General features: G+C 37.8%; 1 protein-coding gene across 9 annotated transcripts in view; it reads right to left on the bottom strand.

The window, feature by feature from the left end:
• Window positions 1–1,442: 1,442 nt before the first annotated feature.
• The window catches only part of DYNC1I1 (dynein cytoplasmic 1 intermediate chain 1), a 343,873-nt gene continuing 319,985 nt past the window's right edge, over window positions 1,443–25,330 (bottom strand). For all 9 annotated transcript variants that reach the window (XM_066238414.1, XM_066238415.1, XM_066238409.1 and 6 more), the window contains 3 exons: window positions 25,117–25,257; window positions 20,799–20,924; window positions 1,443–2,375 (listed from right to left, as the gene is read on the bottom strand). In XM_066238414.1, the coding sequence (XP_066094511.1) occupies window positions 2,265–2,375; window positions 20,799–20,924; window positions 25,117–25,257 (378 nt within the window). In that variant the 3' untranslated portion in view covers window positions 1,443–2,264. The remainder of the gene's footprint in view (window positions 2,376–20,798; window positions 20,925–25,116; window positions 25,258–25,330) is intronic.

The raw sequence follows: 25,330 nt of genomic DNA, 5'->3' as shown, positions 1-25,330 counted from the left end.
AGATAAAAGCAGATGTATTCGATGGACCTCAAATTCAAACCCTCATATGTGACGAAGAATTTACCAGGAAGGTGAATAAGGAGGAGAAAGCAGCGTGGCAGTCTTTTGTGGCAGTTACAAAGAACTTCCTTGGCAACAAAAAAGCAGAAAACTATGAACTTCTGGTTCAAAGGATGCTGTTGGCTTTCCGCGACATTGGATGTAGCATGAGTGTTAAGAATCACTTCCTGAACAGTTACCTTGATAAGTTTCCCGAAAATCTTGGAGCTGTTAGTGATGAGCAGACTACTGCTGGCACATCACATGAGATTGTCCTCAACAAGTACACAAACGTAAGAGCTACAAACGCAAATTTTTGCCTGAATAGAATTTAAATAAGTTTTGCGCAAATTTTATGATTAAAATAAGTGTTTTAATATGTTCTATTTCGAAATTGTAGACAAATTCTGATGCAATCATATCTTTTTATGTATTATTGTATTTACTGCATTATATAAATTATTATATCACAAAGATGCTGCCCAAGAAGACATTCTACTTCATGTTAAACTAAATGTTGAAAATTTTACAATAAGATGAAAATCTAAAATCTTGAATTGCAAAAAAAAAAACTGTAGCTTACAGAGAAAAACTAATGTCAGATTTGAGATCGGCACACTTGAATTAGGTAAGAACAAGTGTTTCTGTGGATGCAACAAAAATTTTGTTCCCCAGTATTACTGATTTCTTCTTGGTCCTTCAGAGCATGCTTGAGAAGCTTTTCTTCCCCAGTACATTTTACTAAATTGCTTTTAAAACTATTTAAGACACTCATATTTACTTGCTAACATTTTATTTTCTGTTTACAAAGAATTCCAATATCTCTATACCATGGGGCACTTGAAGAAAATAATATCATTGTTTTAAAAGTAAAAAGTATCTCACAGTTCAAGGAATCCCTACCAACAAAGGACCATGGAAATTCTCTTCCTAAAAAGCTGAAAGCGTGTTTTCAAATATTTTTCATGACTCAACCACTATTTATTTTAATTCTCTCTAGGCATGAAATGACTTTTTGAAAAAAAAAGTTATTAAAGTTGTTTATAGACTTATTTCCTAGTCCAATAGTAATAAACATATATTTTCTGGTCTGAATAAAAACAGAAAAGAATGAATGTATAGAACATTTGATACTTGTGCATCGTAACCTGGTTTTCTTACTCGGAAGTTTGAGATAGTTATGGGGCAAGAGCTGCTTGGTGGAAGAGATAAGGAGAGCTTTCCTGACAAACCACACACTCCCTCATAAAAATTAACCGGTCTTGGTTTACGTCCAGCCAGGCAGGCTGCCTGTCATTCATTATCACTCCTTTATGTGGCCCTAACGCATCTCTCCCACTCCCTTGTCACCGAATTCTAATCAGGTTTGGTCCCCACGCGAAGGATTTATCCACACTGCTGAAGACCTGGTTTGGAACATTTTATTGGCAATTCCGGTGTCATATTCAGGAACCACAGACTTTTGTCAGACTGTATTTAGCTTGAATGACAAGTATCAATGGTCGACTCTATTTGAAATATTGTTAAAGTACCTGGAAATAATAGGCATTAAAATTCATTTTGTTCACTGCCACAAACCTCTAAAGATTTCATGTTCTCGGTGGCACCGGCATACTGTAATTGTTATTTGGAACTTAATGTAACCTCAACAGCAGCAGAGACAATACTCTCATTATGCACATGCTCTAGGATCGTTTATTTTAATGCTTTCAAATAAATATGTTCCATGCAGCACACCACAATAAATAAGGAGCAGCAATGTTCTTCTAGTAAATCCATTCATAATGTGAGTCCCCATGTAAAACACCACATCTCAAGTCTTTGGCCCTGTACCATATCACGAAGCACACCACATCTGCACCTAATCATATCTGGCTTCATATGGATTTAATAGGACTATGCCAGAAGTGCATGTAAGCACAAATTTAACCAGAGGTTTCCAGCTATTAAATACAGCTACTAAGTAGTTAAAAGGCAACAACTAAACCCGTAAAGACCCCCCCATCCTTATTTTTGAGACAGAAATATAAAGATAGAAATGCTCCAGTGAATTTAAGGTGAGTGGAGAGCAGGGTAGGAGACATGTGGAATACTTGAAGCAAAGCTGGCACAATATGGCACCCACAATGTCACAGCAATACTGATACTGAACGGACCCTGAACACAGTGGAAACGATGACTGCAGAAGGCGAAGGTGGGGGCCGGGGTAGGGCAGCTCAGTTCCACTAGGCAGACAACTCCACGGTGCCTTCTTCCTCGCTATCAGCCCTGTTAGCACGGATCTCCACGAGGGTCCTGGCAAATCGGGCCCATTCGTCATTGTGGGGTACTGCAAGCTGCAAAGCAAACAAGTGGGAAATGGTGAACAAGGTATCTTTTCTGTCTGAGAGCCTTGAAGCCCACATGCCTGTTCCTCCTGAAGTTGATGTTTCCCTTGGAACATAATAGAAACCAGACAACCTTCTCCCTCGAAACAGATCCCTGAGATGTTGCTCTGAAACTGACAACATAGGGAATACTGTCACTCTCAGAAGCAAAATCACTCCTGTAATTTAAAAAAGTTTTAAAATCTTACACGAACCATACCATTATGTACACAAGCCACGTTAAAGCACTTTCAGTAATGAAAATTCATCATAAGCAAACCAGACTTACAGTAAACACAACCAATAGAAACTACTTTATTGACTAGGATTTTGCAATACTGTGGCATTGTTTTACTAAGTCGATGATATTGATCCTTCTTTTAATAGTGTTGCTAATGTGCCAGTATACATGATGAAAGTGTAGCTCCTTCACAAAGAAATCTTAGTACTATAAAATAATGCTTTGGCTTTTCCAGCAAGATCTTATATAATACTTACGAATCACAGCTAAAATTTACAAGAGTTCTGTTCTAAGTACTATACATGTAGTAACTCATTCCTCACAACAACCCTATCTAGGGTAATAATTGTGTTTCATTTTCAAAAGAAGGGATTGAGGAACAGAAAAATTAAATCATCTTACCAAGATTGTAGCCAGAGATATCACAGCCAAGGTCATCTGGTTTCAGTATTTACAGCCTTAGCAAGTACGCTATACTGATTCACCAAAAAAGAGCATTTATGAAATTCCCCAAAGAATATCTTCTTCTGTGCACAATTCAGTGAACAGAAAATTGCCCCCACCCAGTATGAATTGCATGCAGAAATTTTCGTTAGCTGATTTAAAGGATAACAATTTTTCTACATAGCATCCAAAAATGAATTGCTTAAAGCTTCCAGGCAAGTGTTTTGAATAGAAAAGAGAATTATTTGAAGATGAGAAGCAGGATCAAGTAGAAGTCTCAATGGTTTTCATATAGAATAAAATTGGTTTAGAGTGTAGAGCCATTTTCTTGGAGGATTACTTTCTAAAATAGTATAATCCATCTCACAGGCACTAGTGCTACATGTGCTATCCACATATTCTATAAACACTAATAAAACACATTCATCCCAATCAATATATATTTTCAAAAATAAAAACGAGGAAGCAAATAAATCTAAGCTTTGCCATCACTTACATGGCTGAAAAACAATCCATTATATAGAGCCGAACAATTAGAACTTTACATTTTTATTATTGTGGATGACATTCTCAGATCCTGTCTAAGAGAATTTATTGGAAGGTGCCATCACCATTCTACAAAGTAGGTCCTTCAATTAGGGCTCTAGACCTAAAGCTAAATGTTTTCAAGAATATAATTCTAGAAATGATATACAGGTGGGGGAAGTAAGTTCTACTTATTTTGAGAAATGCTATAGCAGTAAGAATTCTCATTTAGTCATATGATTGAATTTTGGAATGGTTAAATACTCGCCTAGTTGCTGAAATGAATCCAAATTTGTTTTTAGTTAATGACATAAGTTCACAGTAGTATTGAATGACACCGTTACCCCTTTGCTCAGTTCACTTTTCTTACTTTGAGCTCTTTTCCTAGGTCCCACTATTATTCATTTTTCTCTTCAACTTTAGACAATACTTCACTGAGGAAATAAAGCCCTTAAAATAAATGATACATTAGAGCTAACAGAAAGCAAAGGAGAAGGGTTGGTATCATATTTATATGAGAGAATAGGTTCACTCTTTCTTTTTTCTACTACAATTTTTGACCAAGTCCTTCCAAAAAGAACCACCAAAAGTCCAAGAAGATGATAATCATGATAATGTATTTCTAACTTTTTATCATATAATGTGAGAACCAAGCTAAAGCTAAAGCACCTTATAATTTTATCTAAATATAAGTGTTGAAAAAAAAGCATGTCTCACTAATAATACATAGTATATTGTTCATAAAGATCAATATACTCTGGGAGTTTGGCTCCTAAACAGAACAATATATCATTGGTTATACGGGTACAAATTTAAGTTAACAATAATACAGTACATACCATATGTACTGTCTTATTGATACCAATATCTAGAAAATACTAGCTAAAATACGAAACTAGTTAAATATGTTTAATAGTTTCATGAATGATCATGTAGTAGCAATGACAAGACTTAAGAAACAACTCTAATAATGATTATGAAACATTACGATTTTAATGTGTACCCAGATACAGATGAGGACAGAATTGAGTATCATTTATAGCAGGGGTCTCAAACTCAACTCAGCATGTGGGCTGCAGAGTAAGATCACAGCCGTTCGGCGGGCCGCACTAGGTCTACAAAAGGCAACTGTTATGCAACACTTTTCTCACTGCAGTTGAAAACAAAAAAAAATCAGTACAACAAGCACAATCGTACATGCAGTTTACTCAGTGTCACAAAAGGTCCAGAAACTGTAGTTCACATCACAACTGCTATTAACTAAGCTAATATCTAGCTAGGATGCTAGAGAAATGAAAAATACAAGTAGGCCCCTAGGCTTACTTAATTTTATCCAAAATATTTTAAACTTCGTGGATTAGTCTGCGGGCCGCACAAAATTGTTCGGCGGGCGACATGCGGCCCGCGGGCCGCGAGTTTGAGACCCCTGATTTATAGCATATAAAGTTTCACATCTAACTTTTCACAAATAAATTTTATTCAATTTATATATTTGTGATAAACAAACAAAAATACTCTACAATAGAACTACATTGGACCTTCTTTGTGGGGATGGGAATCATTGGACCATAACACTAACACATGTCATTAAAAATACAGATTACGCTCCACAGTATTCTAACATATCTTGTTTTCTTTCTGATTTGCAAAAGTTTCACTTAGTTTAGAAAAATATTAGAAGTTTTTCTTTTTTTTTTCAAAAACACTGTTCCGTCAAGTATTTCCTCTCTAGAATATCATAAATAACATAGAAATGTTAGTTTGCTTTGGTTTACAAAAAAAAAAATTCTAGAGTTGAACACAGTAAAAACACAGATGCTTCCAGTAATTTAAATTGACCTACCTTATCCTATTACATGTTTTCATCTAGTTGACTATAAAAATAACCCAAAATGATTGTAACGTTAGATTTAGAAGGTGAACTGCAAACTGCCCCATTTTTAGAATTAAATATCACCATCAGGAAGCACTTTAAATATAATCTTAGCTTGAATGTGTGAATGTGTATTCACAGGCTGTTTCCACGCCCAAAATAATCATTTTTGGCATTCGAATTCCTTGTAAGTAAGACCAAACAGGTGTCCTAACAAACAAGACCATTCTATATTTCCATCTCTGGCTGGTACAGCATCTGTCTGGACAGCACCGTCTGTCTTTCTTACCCTTGGCAGTTCCTAGTTCTTCTCACCTGGTTGTCTTTGATTGGAAATTGCTAGAGAGGTGTCTCCCAAGCGAAAATGTGTCTAGACTTTTTCTATTAATCCAATAATTAATTGGATTAATTATTATTAACCCAATAATACCTCAAACATGAATAGGAAAAATCTTTGCTTATGTTTTTTTTTTTTTTTTTTTTAGTTAAAGAAAAACTCTGCCCTCATGTCTTTCTAACTAGCATACAAATTTATCCCATCCGCACGGACCGAGTACCAACCAAACACCAGGCACGATGCTAAGACCTGAAGGTACAGCAGTGAATCATTTTGCCATATGACGACCATGAAATACAGTTGAGCATTCATTTATCATATTTTCTAAGGTCAAAAATGTGTGAATACTGGCATAGGATTTCTTTTTGAACTTCATTGTCATTCAAAATATGAGGACCCTAAAATTGACCTCTTACAGTGACAACTGCCGCACTTGGTGGCATGTGCCGTGTCGAGCACGTAGCCGGAAGCAAACGGCCTGTTAGTGAGAGGTTTCAGCGTCTCCTCACGTTTCTGACAAGGCAGGGAACACTAACTCTAGAGCATCACTATGGATTCTTTTCCCTCTGAAAATAATAGTTTAAAATAATTTTCAAAGAATTTACCTTTGTGATAGAAAAAATATTCACGAGTTTCTAACGGTGATGATTAGTTTCAATCAATTAAAAAGTCTATTAGAAAGAAGCATCATGGAGAAAAAAAAGCCCATAGTTATACCATAAAAAGGACCCGTAAAAATTGTCCAGTATTGTACTGCATGAAAGTGGGTCTGGAAATGTTTTCCTCCTTCAGAGTCATTGGCCGAAGTCCACATCCTAGGTCAGGGATGACTCAGATTTTCCCTCTGCTTCATCTATGGCCAGTCTACCCCCCCCCCACTTCCTTCACCCATTAAATGACTGTTTTCTAAAATTTTGCTAAATGTATAAAGCATAATTATGCCCCAAACACTTAGGCTCTGATTCCTGAGATAACAAAACCTTAGCTCTAAGAGTGACCACCCTTAACAGATATGATATGACCTTATTTTTACAGCCCAGACCACAAAGGTAGTTTCTGAGGTAGCAGTCAGACCATTTGGAGGACGTAAAACAATCCTCAGATCTGAACAGGAGACTTACAGTAATGCTGCTCCCATCTTGCTGTCGGCAACGGCCAGGCACTTGACCTCTCAGTGCCTCAGCTGTAAAATGGGGATGACAGTGTCTGACTCATTTATCAACAAGGATGTGGAGAGGCTGAGAACGGTCATCTCAGTGAAGAAAATACCACGAGCTCATCATGGAACAGTCATACATTCCTTTTCTTGAAAGTGTCACTCAGACTGAACAGGTTCTTAAAAATGGTATGCACAATAAGCAAATGTCACCAATTCTATAACATTTGTGTGGTTTGGTTCTTGCTAAGAATTCATTCTGACGTTTGCCAGGTGAGGACAGTATGGCTCAGGGTACGGACCTCTCTTTAACAGGTGGGAGCTAGGAGCACAGGATGCCGAATGATTTGCTAAAGACAGCGTGACTTTCCCACGTCCTTCTGGCCGTGTAGGGCGATCAGAAGCCTCAGCCATTTAAGGAAGCCAGCATACCAAGGCAGAGCCAGGCAGGCAGGTAATGTATTTTGAAACACCTACTAAAAGATTCTAAAGATTATTTTGAATCTTCTAAGATTTTGGGGAGACAAATGGTCACCTTAACAAAATGCAAAAACGGTGGAAAAATTCATGATCATTGATCAGTTTAGTCCTCCCCTCCCCAATACTTCTGGGGCTGTGTCATGGATCTGCCCCTCCCCTCTGCCTGAGTGGACGAGAAGTCTCCCCGAGACCCTGCCCCACCCCACCCCCACTTTACCCATCAGTCTGACCACTGGTGCCTCGCCCAGGCTTCTGTGCACTTCAAGGGACACACAGATCGCAGAATAGCTAGGTGGTGAGAATGGAACCAGGGTTGACTTTTTCTGCCTCAGGTATCAGTCGCATCATGTGTCGCCTCCAGCTCCGCCATTTATTTGCTGTGTGTCCTTAGGAAATTTGTTTTAACATCTCTGATCTTCACTTCGTCCTATGTGAGAAATGGATTTTGAGCCCCATCTCCTATGACTGTTGTGAACATTAAATATAATAAAAAAAAAGAGCTTAGCACAGTACTGGGCATATTATAAACTCTGAATAAATGATGTTGTTTTTCCTTCTTAATGCTTCTTTCCCTCCTCTATTTTTTCCTTTTTCTTTCTTTTTTTTTTCTTGGCTTCCTTCCCTATTTTCATTCTTTCATTTTTCATTGTCTCACTTAGATCAGAGCTGCATTTTTAAAAGTGTTTCTTGTATTTTATCACCTTTGATTTCGTAAAAATCCACATAAATCATTTCCTAAATCATCACACTTTTAATAATAGTTGAATTTCATGAGCTCGGTATGGGGAAAAGGGCTCTTGCAGACCCCAAGACAAACTCTGTCACAGTCCTTTTCATTGCTCATTCTGAAAACTAAATTTAAAGGGTCATTATTTCTTGTAAATATGCACAAATGTCCACATACGCATATGTATTTTTTTTATTTTTCAAATATGACTAATACAGCTTTTTTAGCTATTTCCTTGTCACAGCACTTTCTACAGTGTGGGATTCTGCATTTTTAGCTCAAGTTGTAAGGCTCTGTAACCACTGAACATGCTGTTATAAAAATCAAATGACTTTTTATAACCAGGGTTACACACACAAATACCATTCATGTGTCTCTTTTTATAAGCACATGTCTAACCATTCTGAACAGTCCTCAGTCAAGCCTCCCTCATTTGTTAGGAGTTTTAAAGGGTTTATAGTACCTAGCAGCTGATTTTACATAGCTACCTTTTCTGTAGTCACTTACCAACGCAATGCTGTATATATTTTTTTATGGTAAAAATATCTGTCTCAGGCATTGCTTAGTATAAAAGTAGGTTAATTAAAAGAATTTCTTTCTGATAATTAAGTCAGAAAAGTATTCTGTAATTTCAGTTTGGTTTCTCAGATATATTACGCATGGCAGACAAATTAAAGTGAGTAGGACTCTAGGCTTCAGGATAAATATTCCATGGGTGTGTGGTTCATCAGCATCTTTGTAATCTTTCATTTAAATGGAGCCATTAAAAAAAAAAAGGTCTGAGATGATTATGTTAACCATTGATTTTGAACAGATACACAACAATTCATCTCCCGTAGTAACCTAAATATTAAAGTTTTCTGTTAAAAAGGAATCTTACAAATTACCTTTTCACTTTAATACACATTGATTTTTTTGTTGTTGTTGTTAGTGCACTTACAGAAACCAAAGAAGCGAATGCGGATTTCCACAGAACCACTGCTAAACCCCTTTAAGCTCTAAAAGCTTTTTTAAAAGTACAATTATTAATGGCACCCCGATTTAGGAGATTGTGGAGTTACTGGTATACAAATACACGTTTGTGTTCAGAGGAAGCCTATATTTTTTAGGGCAATTCCCTTTGCCACACACACAGATGGGAGCAAAGTGGGAGGTAATAAGCAATGAAACAGCCGCTGGAATGACCCAGCATACTTGCTTCACATAAATATAACCCCACTGTATTTAACTCTTGGGAGAGTCTAGCATCACTGGTAACAATGGATGAAACCACGGACCAAAATTCCAAGCCAGAATGCAGTACACAGAGGGCATAAATATACTAGAGTGTTCTACCACAAAAAGATCTACTGCGTGGTAACTTCGTATTTACAGCAGTTTAAGAGAAGTCGGTAAAGTAGAAGTTACATTAATCTTTATTCTGTAGCATCTGCTATTAACCAGTCAGTGGGGTAAAATTTCTGTGAAATTTAGCAGCATGCTAACCAAGAGTAGTCGGATAATGCCTGACTCTATTTGGTTAAGAAAGAAAGAATTTTTTTAATCTGGAAATCCCTTCTAAGAGAACACTCACCCACCCGCGAAGCTTGAGGTCTTTCTGCCCGGGATCTCTTCCTTGTATTTTTAAAAATGAGTGGTTGACTTTTATAGCGTGTTTGTTAGAACAACACTTTTAAAAAATCCATTACCACCCAATTAAGGGAAGAAATAAAGGTGGGACATAAAAGTCAAAAGTAAATAGTAACAAATCTGGGTCTCTATCAATTTCAATAAGCCAGCAAACATCAAAGGAAATAAATAATTGTTAAACACTATACTTAAAAAATAATGAACCCTTAAAAATATTCATGCTAAAATTTAGCATTATAGTCTTCATGTTAGAATGCAGCTAAGAGGAAGCATGACAAAATTTAGAAGGTTCTATATGTGAAGGAAAAAACAGCAGACAGCTAAAGAAGAGAGAGTTAATTCACCACGCTTTAAAGATGACCTTATTCACATATGTTTCAAAATCTTATCACCCTCTTTTCTTCAGAAATCTCTTAGGCATTTTTTCCCCTATTATTTGGAACAATCCCTTTCTCTGTCCAAAAGATGGGCAAAATGCTAAAAACATTGGCTGATGGGCAATAATGGAAAATAAACTTTTAAAACTGCAATTACCACTCTTTTTTTCCGTAACACAAAAGATCAAGAAAATGACAGGGGAACGAACAAGCATGTGCTACTCAAGCTGGTCTGTCATGTTAGCTGACTAAACATCTAACCCTTCTCTTCCTGATATGATTAACTATAGGTTTGCTAGTAAATTCTTAGCAACCACCGCATCTAAGCAGTTTTGACAAAGAGAAAGCTTACTGCTAAACACCTTAAAAACATTTACCAAGGCAATAAAAGAAATGTCATTCCCTCCTACTGAATGTTTGGGCATAAAAGAGGTATTTTTATAATGTAGTTCATGATTTACCATATCTATAGTGTCCAAAAAAAGCACAATGAAAAGGAAGCATTTTTCCAGTGGTTTGATAACTATTTGAATCAACTGTGAGGCATTCATTATGCTAGGAGCCAAATGCTCACTTTTACAAGGAGGGGAGAAGGACTGGGATAGAGATCAGAAGGAAAAACAAACACTCTTTTCTAAATGCATTTTCTATATATCCTTTTCCATGCAAATATAGTTAAATGGATTATTTTTTCTGTACATTAATCTATGGCCAACTTGGAGGCTGCATTCTGAACGCTACATAAACCTAATTGTCCCCTAACCTTCAACTTTCACATGTAAAACTTTCATTCACCCAAATATTTATTGGGTGCCTGTCACGTGCCAGGCACCGTGGAGGGTGTTCTACCGAAACAGACAATTGTAAGTATCTACTTTATGTATGTTTCTAATCTTTAAAGATAGGAAACTCTACTGAGGAATGTGATTAACCAAAGGCAATCTGCCAAGGTGATTTTGCCTCAAGTCAAAAGGGTGACTAGTGTTTAGTATACTAGGAGATGTTTACTTAAAAAAATTTTTTTTTCAATTTATTCATTTTAGAGAGGAGAGAGAGTGAGAGAGAGAGAGAGAAAGGGGGGAGGAGCAGGAAGCATCAACTTCCATATGTGCCTTGACCAGACAAGTGCAGGGTTTCGAACTGGCCACCTCAGCATTCCAGGTCGACGCTTGACCCACTGCTCCACCACAGGTCAGGCCAGATGTTCACTTATTACCTAAGCATCCCTAGTGCTAAGACAAATAAACATGAAGGAGTTCATTTGCATGTTGAGAAACTGTTGGCTGGCCATGAAGAGACAGATTTTAGGGAATGAACCACGGATCAGTTTTATTTGCCCGTCAAAAAAGTAAGAGTGCAAAGCTTTCCCATAATGGTCAGTTTTGAAATTCCTGAAATGCTAAATGATTTGTTTTAAGATGTAAAAAATGACCCTGGCCAATTGGTTCAGTGGTAAAGGGTCAGCCCAGCATGTGGAAGTCCTGGGTTCGATTCCTGGTCAGGGCACACAGGAGAAACAACCATCTGCTTCTCCACCCCCCTTCTCTCTTTCTGTATCGGTCTCTTCTCCTCCTGCAGTCATTGCTCGAATGGCTTGAGCAAGTTGGCCCTGGGCACTGAGGTTGGCTCCACGGTGTCTCTCAGGCACTAAAATATCTCAGTAGCCAAGCAACAGAGCAGCGGCTCCAGCTGGGCTAAGCATCTGCCCCCTAGTGGACTTGCTGAGTGGATCCTTGTTGGGGCACATGCAGGAATCTGCCTCTTACCCTCTCACTTAATTAAAAAAAAAAGGTAAAAGATGTTCTGATGGAGGACATTCTCAATAATTCATGCAGACCTTCCATGAAATTAAGACTATAATGATTCATTCACTTCCGCACTTTGCAAGTCCAACCAAATGGTATATAAATATTTACACATACACATGCCCCAGATTATCTTGGATTTCTTATCATACTTTAGAATACCAATAGGGGCACACACACCCATGGAGGAAGCAAGTGAGTCCCGTCTCTATCCAGGTCAGTATTAATCCAAGCTCCCACATGGCTGAAGCAGCTCCATGCTTGGCTGGTCCAAGCTGTGATTTGAGGCTTCTGTTTTAAGCAGTAATTTTTCAAGATGAAATTTAGCAGTTTTGAAATTCTAAAACTAAACACAATTTTGTCAGTCATAAAAAAAAAATTAACGCTATAATTAGCGACTGCTTCAAAATCCAAACTGCCATTGAAGATGACAGTTTAAAACCACAGAAGAATCATAAAAGATGATTAATTATACAAACTGGCACTTGTTTCCAAAGGTTTATATTCATAGGCCATTTGCCACCAAAATGGGAATATATGAATTTCATTGAATATTGCAAATTACTACACACACACATTAATTTGATTTTATACAAAATTAAATATTAGGGTTTTCTTTTCATTGACTCAACTACTCCATAATACATTAAAGTATTCTTATCAATTAAGTGCCTTAAAAAGATATTAATCCCATAAATCTATTTTTTATAAACTAATGCTACCTGAATAAGCTCACTATTTATATACTAATTAGTTTAATTATGGTCTTTTACATATATAATTATCAAAATGAAGGCCACTGCTACTACATTCACTATAAGATGAATAATTATAACATTAATTGGAATTAATAGTGCTTTTTCTTTTCTTTTTTTATGCTAAGCACTTTTCCTAGAAGAAATCAAGTTAATACTAAAATTACAATCATACATTTTAACCAAACTATTTTATTTCAAATACATATAATTTATCATGACAAGGAAATGAATTAATATATTATTTCAAAGTGGCTTATTTTATAAAATTATATTTATTATCACCCTAAATATGCTGTTGTGCTTTTTGACTGAACTGTACAGTGTTGTGGCCATGACAATAAATATTCGGGTAAAAACTGAAAAGTACAGTTGAGAATTCCAGTGTTTGGTGTTCCGGTCGTCAAACATGTAGATATGATCAGCAGAGCTGAGTGTGGGCATTTTGGGGTTTTATCTAGGTGTTTGCCACCACGGAATAGATTTTGTCAGTCTTCTTTTCTATGGAGGAAATACCAGAAGCAATGTTTCTCATCAGCTAAAAAAAAAAAAAATATATATATATATATATACACACATATATATATATATTATTTCTAGGTGTTTGCCACCACGGAATAGATTTTGTCAGTCTTCTTTTATATGGAGGAAATACCAGAAGCAATGTTTCTCATCAGCTAAAAAAAAAAAAAATATATATATATATATATATATATATTATTTCTTCACTGAAGAACAAGCCAGTACTGCAAAGATTGTCAAGCATCTTGCAACTTAAGGCCACTCTCACTTACTGAGAAACACAAGCGTCTGGGGTGATTGTAACTAGACTAGAGAAGCGGAGCCCAGCGCACTGCCTTCTGGAGGCTGCGATATCCGCTCCTCATCAGCAGGGGATAACGGCCTTCATAAAGCACAATAATTAAATTGGCTGATTTCAATTGGCAGTTCTTTTTCATTAAGGAACTCGAATTGACCACAGAATCTCAGTTTAACTTCCTATTTTGTGTTCCGTCCACCCTCTTACCCACAGAGAGGGGGTTATTTATATTCAGGGCACAAATTTCTGATGGAAAATTGAAGAAGGCCCTGTCCTACTGAAAAATGTGAAGTTCCACAAAGCAAACAGTGAGTGCTTAAGTATAATCCACTTAAAACCATAATGTATTGTATTTATTTTGTGTCACTCGAGTCCTCCTCAGCGCTCAGCTCTTCCAGTTCCTCCGATGCTACACAGCAAAGTGCTATTTGAAGTGCAAGAGAAATGGCTCATCGGATTTCCTTTATTGTCACTCCAGCTGGCGATAAGCACTGTGCGAGGCGCCATACATTCTATGGTTCTTGCACATGATACCTCATTCTAAGCCATACTGCATACATCATTTTTCCTGTTGGGCTTCTAATAAACTTTTCATGCTCAGTGTTCATTTCAGCTTTAAAATACATTTAAATAAACATTTATGCCACACTTTGTTTTCAACAGTTCTATTTGACCTGTCATATTCACCTGCATTTTCCCTGTTTAAGAATTTTCCAAGGACCTTTTAATATATATATATATACTAATAAGTGTCAAAATTATTGTATTTACTAGAATTTGTAATAAAATGACCAGCTCCCAAACAGTCATACCAAACAAGTAATCGGAAATGTTGCCAAAGTTGCACGTTTTCTTAGATAATTAGTGAGGAAGATACCAAGCAAATAAAATCAGGGCAAAAAGACTTAGCCATCTCCCAAATTACAGATTTTAAGCTGCCATTCTATTTTTCAAATCCCTTCCTTAAGCTGAACATGATTTTGGAATTTTATCATTTGACTACTGCGGAAATATAATCAGGGAGTTGAAACTCCTGTGTGTTTTTCACAACTGAAAACAGAATCTTCCCTGGAAGAGGTGAATGGAAAAATGAAATAATAGGAGGAGGAAGATAAACTGCTTTTTTCCAACCCAGAGCTGCAGACAGCATTCTAACTAAGTCAGGTAAGCAGCACACATAGGGGTTAGGCGGTGGCGTCTGTGCGACAGCGCCCAAGCCGTCTCAATGGCAACGGGCTTTCTACAAAACACATCTGCAGGGACGACAGGTAGATCGGCTATCAATCATCAGGACACGTGAATAATTCTATACTCACTGGCCCATGTGCTATTAAAATCAGCTCCACATACATGAAAAAGCTTGTTATTCAGTAAAGGAGCCACGGCAGTGGGTAATTTCTATGCATAATTCTTTAAAATATATGTGTTCACACATCATTAAAGAAAAAATTCAACCATGATTAACAGCTCTCGACGAGTGTATTCTGAAGCAAAATATGCTCAACATTATCAGGTTATATTTGCAGTTAATTTATGACTTGTTATCTTACCCACATTTCAATTAATTGAATGGAATCACACTGCTCCAAAGCAAACACGCTGCAATCCCATAGTTTGGACAGAAAAATCCTCAAAACTCATTCAAGAGCTAAGCTCATTTTTTATTTTAAATCTTAGAACATTTAAATGGTGCATACAACCACCGTCCATTTAAGTAACTTGTAAGATGCACAAATAGAATAAAACTAGAGTCAAATCATAATACCAGGGGTTTTCTCTGTCTTTCATTGATTTCACATAACTTTTATTTATGCTAATGGAAATTAACCACCTGCGCAGCAAAGAAAATAGACCCCTACCTGTGAAAATAAATGTGTGTGGTATATTTTCTACATACAATGCTGAAATCAAACAACCAAAAATGTTTGATTTCATTTCTATATAAACAAAGCATCACGTGGCCTACCTGAAAACATTGCTGTTTTCTATTTTACCTTCTGAGTCATAAGTGTGGAGATATTACTCATGCCTTTGACATTTCAATATAACAAAAAGAAAAAAAGAAAGCAAAGGATCAACCAACTCAATCTGGTGATTTCAGGGAGCTCATACACAATCCTCTGTTTACCCCTTCAGAAGTTCATAAAACTGTGCCAGTAAATCTGGATTCAAGTCACTGTTTTCTGACATCATCTTAAAAGTCATGGAGAATAAGTATCTATAATGGAGAGCAGGATCATGGGGACACTTGCTGGGGACTCCCTGCAGCACCAGCAGCCTCTGCTGGGACTGTCCCTTTCAGCAGTGCCCTTTTAGTTGAGGGTCAGGTCTCAGTGGTAGGTACATTGACCAGGACCTGAATGGTTATATCTCCATTGGTAGCCACAGGAGTCTCTTATCAGGGAGTTCTTGACAATGGAGTGGACAGAGAAAGGCTGTCCCTGCCCACTCCGACTATATAGGCACCAGAGAAATCTTTCCCAAAGATCTTTCTCAGTTAAAATTATGATGTGATCAAAATAGGGCTATGGGGTGAATTAGAATATCCGGTATGGTTTCAGCTCTATTTTTATTGGCCTCCTGATGTTTATAATGTAAAATCATTGCTATTTTTATTCAACATTTTAAAATAGTCTTTAGAAATAGGTAATAATAAGAGGAACATATGGCACGGACTACCTCTAACCACATTTCTAAAGATTTCTCCTTCCTCTTAAGGGTCTAGGGTCAAGGCCAAAATTTGGCATTTTGGGTTTGCATCGTGAGTGGTGTGAACAGGGTTTGCAGGGCCCAGTGCAAAATGCAAATGTGGAGGCTGCCTTGTTAAAAATTTTCCTAATGATTGCAAGACAGTGACAGAGGAGCATTAAATCAAGTTCAGGGCTCTTCTAAGCGCAAGGCCGACGAGCCTGCAGAGAATGCCCACCATGAAGCCAGCCCCACTCTTGGAACAGGACCTGGGCAGAAGAAAGCCTGTTGCCTGCTTCTTTCTCCTTGGAGTTCTCAGTTGAATCAGCTGTGAGAGACGGAATGGGAGATGTCTTTCTGCACACACCTAGTCAACGTTTGAGTCCAAGGAAAATGGATCAACAAAGTGTCCTCTAAAAACTACCATGTCTTTCTCCCTTTCATTCTTTTCCTTCCTCCCTCCCTCCCTCCCTTCTCTCTCTCTGTCTCTCTCTCTTTCTTTTCTTTCGTTCTTACTTCTTCTTCTTTCTTTCTTTCTTTCTTTCTTTCTTTCTTTCTTTCTTTCTTTCTTTCTTTCTTTCTTTCTTTCTTTCTTCCTTCCTTCCTTCCTTCCTTTCTTTCTCTTTCTTTCTTTCTTTCTTTCTTTCTTTCTTTCTTTCTTTCTTTCTTTCTTTCTCTCTCTTGTTCTTTCCTTTCTCTCTCTTTTTCTTTTTCTCTCTTTCTTTCTTGATTTTTAAAGAGAGAGGAAAGAGAGAGACAGAAAGAAAGAGAGAGAAGCATCAATTTGTCATTCCACTTATTTATGCATTCACTGGTTGATTCTTGTATGTGCCCTGACCCGGGATCCAACCCACAGCCTCGGCACATCAGGACAATGCTCTAACCCACTGAGCTACCTGACCAGAGTCTATCATTTACTCTCTTAAACTGATTGTATTATGAGGTTTATTTAAAAGCATTTCATCTTCTTTCCAAGAGGGTTCCACAAACACGGTTTTCTATCCAAAGGCCAGCATCCCTAGCGAGGGGTCTAGTTTGGATAGGGGCCAGTGGGCCAATTTTGCATACAGGTACTACTAGCACAGTCCACTAGCAATTTGATCCTCAATGCCATAGTTTTTTCTCTTCCTTTATACCTTTTTCCTTTTTAAATCACTTCCTGCTCAAACTCCTTCCGTCTCATCAGCTGGCTGTGAAGGTACCTGGGCTTTCGGCAGTTGGGTGATTGGAAAGGCTGGGCAGGCCCTGTGGAGAGGACGCCCCTCTCTCACTAGCACAGTCATGCTCTGTCCGTTCTCGGCGGGTGAAGGCAACGGCAGTAATGACAACAGTGGCAGCCTTTGCCCACAAAGGGATCTACCGCCTCTCAGATGCAGGCTTCACTGAGTTCAGCTCTAGACAAGCCATCTCTCCTTTTAGGACCTGGAAACTTTATAAAGTTGGTCTTCAGAGATTTAGAGTAGAGGCGAGCAAAGAGAAAAAGACACTCCTCCTTTATTTTTTCCCCACAAATAAAATAGGAGGTAAATTTGTACATACTTTACAAAAAATACTGAAAAAAAAAACTATAGTTAAGACAAAATTATCTTGTTAAGTCTGAGTTTTTCTGAGCTGGAGATTGCTTTTGTATGTGATCAGACAATACTGAAAGAACTGTTCAAATGTGTCAGCCTATCTTGAGTTTTGGTCATTCAACGAAGGGCTAGAAGATTATAAAATTACCTACTCTCAATAAAATAGTATATCCTCTTTTTTTTTCCCCTCCTGGTAGTGCATTTGTAGGGATAAACAACCCTACAAATTGTTTGGCCTATTATATGTCACAGAGATTTTTCTATAGCCTGTCTAGACTCCAGACAATAGGCGAGACTGGTCTATAGTTGCAGACATTTCTATAGTCTGTAATATCACTTAGAAAAGTAAAGGCAATAATACAAAAATGAAAACCAGCCTGACCTGCTGGTACAATAGTAGAAATACGAGTGTAACAACACTTTACAATTTAGAAATGATGATAGCAACCTAGCAAGAAGTTTTAGCAGACACCTATCAGCCAAAGCGACTTTTGCAAAATCATTTATATGCCCCAAATGAGTCATATTCTAGACACAGAGCATAGAATCACTATCACAGAAAATTCTGTGTATATGTTTTGTTTTCTTATTGCATAGAGGTAGTGTGTATATGTATATATGTGTACTATATATAATATAAAAAACCACAAATATATGTATATTTATTAAATATGTATTTACATATATAATATGTATGTGGTCAACATACAGACTTTTCAAAAGGCCTGTCTTTGAATAAACTAGGTTGTTAAACTATGCTGCTTTTCAGCCTGCTTAGATAAAACAAGATTGCGTGTAATCTCGCAAGAGTTAAAGGACGTTGTATGTAAGCAAGGAAGATGGAAAAGGGTTGTTTTTAATTTCATCTATTTTCTGCCATTTTACCTCTGAGCTTGTCTGCACATCTAAACCTTGTTTGTTTCTTCATAGTCTCCTTCTTGGCTAGCCTTCATATTTTTTAGTAATAAACCAATGAAGAGTACTTTGTTTTTGTTTAGTTTTATTTTAAGGCAACCCAATAAAAAGATATACTGAGCCCTGGCCGGTTGGCTCAGCGGTCAGAGCGTAGGCCTGGCATGCGGGGGATCCGGGTTCGATTCCCAGCCAGGGCACATAGGAGAAGCGCCCATTTGCTTCTCCACCCTCCCCCTCCTTCCTCTTTGTCTCTCTCTTCCCCTCCCGCAGCCAAGGCTCCATTGGAGCAAAGATGGCCCGGGCACTGGGCATGGCTCCTTGGCCTCTGCCCCAGGCACTAGAGTGGCTCTGGTCGCGGCAGAGCGACGCCCTGGAGGGGCAGAGCATCGCCCCCTGGTGGGCAGTGTCGCCCCCTGGTGGGCGTGCCGGGTGGATCCCGGTTGGGCACATGCGGGAGTCTGTCTGACTGTCTCTCCCCGTTTCCAGCTTCAGAAAAATACAAAAAAAAAAAAGAAAAAAAGATATACTGAATTAAAGAGTAGCCATGGAAGGAAATAACTGCTGGAAAACTATTGGCAATGCCTTTGATTCAGAGGGTGTTCTCTTTCCCAAGGATTCCAAACTGCGTCAGTGATCACCAGACCGTTTGCATCTCCAGGCCTGGAGATAAATATTAACCGAGCCTTTGCTGCTGGTGGAATGACTCAGCCTGTGGCAGCAGGAGCAGTTAAGGGGCTGTCTAAGGAAACAGAAACACGCAGAGACACCGAGAGGTTCCTCCAGTTCTTTCACTTAGAGCCGTACGTCCCAAAATAGAAAACTCCTATTTCTAAAGTCATTCCATTTCTGTCTCGGGCTGAATTTTTTAAAATTCCAAAAACAACACCATGTAGTTTGTTTCAACACAATCAACTCTACCATCCAGCAGTATATAATAGATCATCAAAAGCTCCATTGTAGAACAAGCCATCTAGGACTGCCAAATGTATAGAATGCTGAGTGATGAAACCATACACAACCCTTCCCAATATAACCAGCTAAGCCCGCCTCCCAAGCGCTCACAGAGCCTGTCCTAAGTCTAAGACGCTTACGCATATGAATGAGGTATATTTCCCCCTCGGAATGCAAATGTTAGATTCATATTATGCCAAAATAGTATTACGCACATTCTTATTTTGTTTTACTTGGAAGTTCAATATTTTCTATCTTTCAGGACAAACACTCTTTAACCTCGTCAGAAATAAAGGCTCTTGTTAACACTTTCTTATAGGGTAAATATAAACAGATATACTTTAGCACAACTAATTGGTGATGTGATATTAAATATAGTCTATATAATTCAAGGAGATTTTCTTGAGATAAAAGATGCAGTTTTTTCCTTTGATATATGTCATGATGTTCAAGAATAATTTACATACAGGATGGGACAAAAGTAGCTTTACTGTTGTTCATGTGGAAAATAAAAATTAATAACTAATAATACAAGAAAAGCTCTGTGTCTTGCATACTCACAACTGCAAACCTACTTTTGCCCTCACCCTGTATCATGTAACAAGATACACCAGAGACGTCAATATTTCATATAATAACTTTGAATATCATAGAAAAGGTACAAAATTCTGATCCACTTCAGCCTTTTAAATCAGCTACATTTTAATTAAAGAGCACTAGTTCACATTTAATGGAGCATATCAACTAAAACTTGACTTAGACGCAACAAAGTTCAGGTCTGATGTTAGCACGATGAGTTTGGCAAATATTGCACTCTCATGCAATTGGTGGGAGGTGCCACGCTTCACCCCAGGACAGCGGGAAGTTCTAGAATGCTCTGAAGAGAGCCTGGATCATGAACTATGAGTATCCAGTGCGAGGGGACACAAGACCAAATGGTGCCTTAAAGAAGGCTCCCCCAACTCCCACTGAAGTCAATGACAATGTGCAAACGCACTCTCACAGGCTCTTGTGGCCCACAGGGTCTTGTTTATCATCTCACTAGGTCTTTAAACAAGATATACAAGTCCAAACAAACAAACAAAAGAATATGTACCTCTCCAACATCGTAGATCCAAATACGGCCTTCTGAGTCCCCAACGGCAACTTCTTTGCCACCTTGAGCCCAACGAACACGGTTCAGGGCAGACGCCCCTTCGATGGTCACACTTGCTGTTGGAACCTGCCAACGAGGTTATGAAAGACTCTCTGAATGTGACTTGAAATATATGTATAACTGGATGAGTCACCACTGCATTCGTGTGCATGAAGTAACATACATCCCTGTGCAGAAGTAAAAGGATTCATTGTTTTTAAATCATATGCTCCATTATACTAAGGGGTATGGAGGAGAGACACTTGAATGAAAAATAAAAAGAGCGAGAACCCTTTTCCACAATCAGTGGGTACATAAATATTTCTTCAGATTATGCAGGGGGTACGTCCAACACACAAACAAACACAGCAGCTCAGTGTGGAACTTCGCGATCAGGTCATGATTGGTGGATCGATGGAGAGATTTCAGGATGTATCAAGAATAAGGACACTATAAAAGGCAGGAAGGAAGGGGGTGAGGTATGGTGGAATAAAAGTCATATTAATATAAACCTTCAGGGGAAAAATACGTATTGATCCCCCAAAACCTCATCAGGGAGAGGATGATCAGAAGAAAAAAAAATGTATGTAGGCGAAAAATTTCAAAACCTCAAAATCACCTCTCTTTTCTTTTTTTCTTCCTATTTACCTTCCTCCGGGCAGCCCCGGATGGAGGAAGCACTCTATACTTTTGGCAATGTCTCCAGGGTGATACCCTGGTAGGACAGGGGGGTGACAGACTCCTAGAAAAGTTCTCCTCTAATAAACATCTGAAGTCTGACAATGAGGGTAATTAAAATAATAACTCTTACTAAAGGGAACTGGAGGTGCTGATGTCACCAGAAGCATTTGTCCCAAGACCCTTAGTTATTTGAAAAAAAGTTTAGTGTGCTTGCTCCTCTTCTATCGTGGGCTGTGCATACTCTTGTTTTGAAGGCTGGAACTTTATTCATCTAAAGGTCAGATCTCCAGGAGTGTTGAATAAGAAGTGACAATGAGCCATGAGAAAATAAAAAGAGGTAAATGTTAAGACAAGAAGAAAAGAAATGTAGTGCAAAGAGGGCCACCGAGGTCACCCCACCACTGTTCCAGACCCGTGTCTGATCCACACGTGGGCTTAGGATAGAAACACGAGGTATACAGTGCCTTACACTCCTGCATTCCCGGAATTGAAACCATCTGTTTATACGAGATTATTGACCCCATACCCATCTATCTTTAAAATAGCAATAAAAACGCCATCATATGTAAGAATCTATGTTTAAACTTAATCCTGACATCAATAAAAATTCTTTTACCCGCTTAAATCACAGTATGGCCATTGTGAGCAAAAATGTAAAACAAACGTCCCCAGCTCATCTATCTATCTATGTATTTATTTATTTATTTATTTATTTTTAAAGACAATTTCTACAATAAAGCTTACCTGCTGTGCAGGCTGAAGACTGAATTTTTAACCAAACCTTTCAGAGGCCAAAACAATGTGAATTTAGATGGGCCATAATTCTGTCAATACATTCTGTTATTGGTGTGCTTGTTCAGAAAACAAACCTGAGATTCAGCTATAGAGTTTTCAGAATTAATTTTTAACTCTATTATTTAGAGAAATCAAACAGGATTATACTTTACCTCACTCTATTCAATATCAGATTTTATTTATGAACATTTGAAAAATTGAATAAAATTATTTAATCTTAATATGACTATAATAAAAAATTAATCACTCTGAAGAAACTGATCTTTGGCTACGTTTCAAATCATGCCTAATCCCCTTTAGAGAATTTTATTTATTTGGAATTAAGTAATTTAGCAAAGTAAATCAATTAATATTATAACCACTTAAAAATACTTTATCATAGATAAGTAGTAAAAATGACTATCACAGCCTATACCTACGTGCTAATAAATTATCAAATGATTGACAAAATATATTTTATTAGCTTGACCAGTAATGGCCTTTCAAGAGTTGGTGAATCTATAACGAAAATAATGCTAGTTCGTCTCTGCCTTTCTTGTTCTTGTACTTCAGTTTCACAAATATTTTCACATTATTTTCAATTGCAAAGGCAGCATAAATCACTACACTGGGCAGAGGTCCGTGATACTGAGGTCAATGACTATAAATAATCTTTGCGTAGGCGCAGTTGGGACAACTTGGTGTAAAAGTACCGTAATTTGAGTATCAACAAAACACTGGGATTTCAGGGTTCTTTTTTTTTTTTTTAAATAAATCTAATTCCTAATCTCACAAATATTTGAAAAATCTTGTTCAACTTGATAGAAGGTGAAAATAATTTGAAGGCTTTTTCATCCACTACAGTCCTCTGCTCTACCAGCTGAGCTATTGGAGGCCCCGCTAACTTGAAGGCTTTCAAAGTTCATTCCTGGATTTGAATGTGACTCACTAGATCAACTACTGTTGTGAAAGCAGAATTATGTTTACCACAAAACTAAATGGTTCGCATGCCCAGTTTTGATTTCTTGAAATGTATAAGTATAGAACTTTTATGTGGTTGTCTCTTGATATCTAGAGAAAAAGACAGGGAGAATGATGTTTGTCAATGATGAGGTATTCATTTCATTTTACCTAAGAAGCTGATACAAACAAACAAACAAACAAACTAAAAATGGTTACACAGGAATTATGAAGGCCTTCAGAGAACATTCACTCTCATTGCATTGTAGTTGGGTATTACATACACATCACCTCTTCAAAGTCTGATTTCTGGTATAGGGGGTCTCCTCAGTCAACCTGGAAAATCTGTGTGTTTTTTTTGGTTTTTTTTTTGGTGCTTTAAGTGAACGAGTTTATTCTAGCAAATAGAGGCAATACGATTTTAATCAACAGTGATGAAAGACTTTGGGAAACTGTTACAATGGGAGTAATAACATTTTTCTATTATAATCACTAATGTTATAAACATTTCAATATCCAAAAAGATGGGTGTTGCATGTATTCATGCCTTTAGATTATCTTCGAAGATGCTTTATTACATAACCCTTATCCTTAAGGGTCACATATAACGTTTTTACAGCCAAAAGGAAAGAATAGACTTAAATTGAAATATTTCAAAAAGATAGCTATTTGGTTATAGTTGTATATAATCTTGCAAGATACAATGACTCAATAATAACACCTGAAGGATATTTCCCCCTGCCCTTCAGACAAAAATACTAGGTGAGTCTGCTCCTCCCTACATCCTCCAGCTGTGGCCTTCCTAATTAAAAAGGCTGAGCTGTTTCCTGCTCAAAACACTTCAAAAGAGCTTTCTCTTGTTCTCCACTTGACATATAGTTTGCAACACTTGTTCCTCTTACCTGTCCATTCTTATTTATGGAGAGCTGCTCTGAATCTGAGACCAGGGAATGGTGAACAAACCATTTTATTTTATTAAATGGAAAGCTATTTAACATTCATATTAAAAAAAAACAAACAAAAACACACATAGCCAAATTAAAACCTCAATAATTTTGAGTGGAAAAAATTTTTTTTAATTAATTAAAAAAAATATATATATAGCCTAATTTTTAAAAAGAGTTTTTCCCTTATTGTCAATTGCTTTTTTAAAAAATAGCTATTTTCCCCTTGTAAAGTACTCTATATGTGATGTTAAAAATACCATTTTTTTTAAAACTACTGAGTTTAACACACATATTCAGAGTTGGAAATTATTGTAGTCAAGTCTACCTGTGAGGTCAACATCTTAGACAAGGATTATTTACCTTGTGAAAATTAAAATGGAGGCTGGATCTGGATCTAAACATAAACAGTCAACAGAATCATCTTTATGAATTCAAAACAGGCATCGCGCAAGGAGCGAACACTGACAAATCGCTCCCTTTTAAAGCCCAATCTAAAATCAAGGACCACAAAAGAGTACTTTCCCAAATGTTTGCAAAGAGAGTTATTTTAGCACAGCTCTGAAATTTGCCTGTGTGTCCTTCCCCTTATGGGAAAAGCATGAACAAGCATCGGTTTGCTCTTTACAAAAAAAAAAAAAAAAAAAAAAGATCGTCAATTGTCCAGGATCTGCCACGGTTTGGGGATGAAGTGAGATTAAATTATTTTTGGCCAATGCATTTGCCAATTCCCTTCAGAGCAGTCAAGAATGGGGGGTCGACAGCCCAGCTGCAATTGGAAGGTCTGTCCAAAAAAGGCCGATTTTTTATTCTGGGGTTTTTTTTTTTTTTTTTTTTTTGCAGAGAGAGGGGGAGACGGAGAGAGGCCGACTGCGCCCCCCTCCCAGCCCTCTCGCCCCGGCGCCTGCGCCTCCGCTCACCTCGGTGTCATTGTTGAGGTTCCAGAGGTCCAAGCGCCCCATCCCGTCCACGCAGGCAAAGAGCGCGGGATGCACGGGGGACCACATGACATCGTACACATAGTCTGCATTGTCTTCAAAGGAGTAGAGCGGCTTGTTGTGCTGTAAAGCAGAGAGACCGTGAAGACTTTGTGGCGCTGCTGCTGCCTCGGGCTGTCTAGCGAGCCTAATTAAA

This window comes from Saccopteryx bilineata, chromosome 7 (assembly GCF_036850765.1).
Source record: "Saccopteryx bilineata isolate mSacBil1 chromosome 7, mSacBil1_pri_phased_curated, whole genome shotgun sequence".
NCBI lineage: Eukaryota > Metazoa > Chordata > Mammalia > Chiroptera > Emballonuridae > Saccopteryx > Saccopteryx bilineata.
Note: the sequence above shows the minus strand (reverse complement) of the source record. Positions and strands in the feature narration are given on the sequence as shown.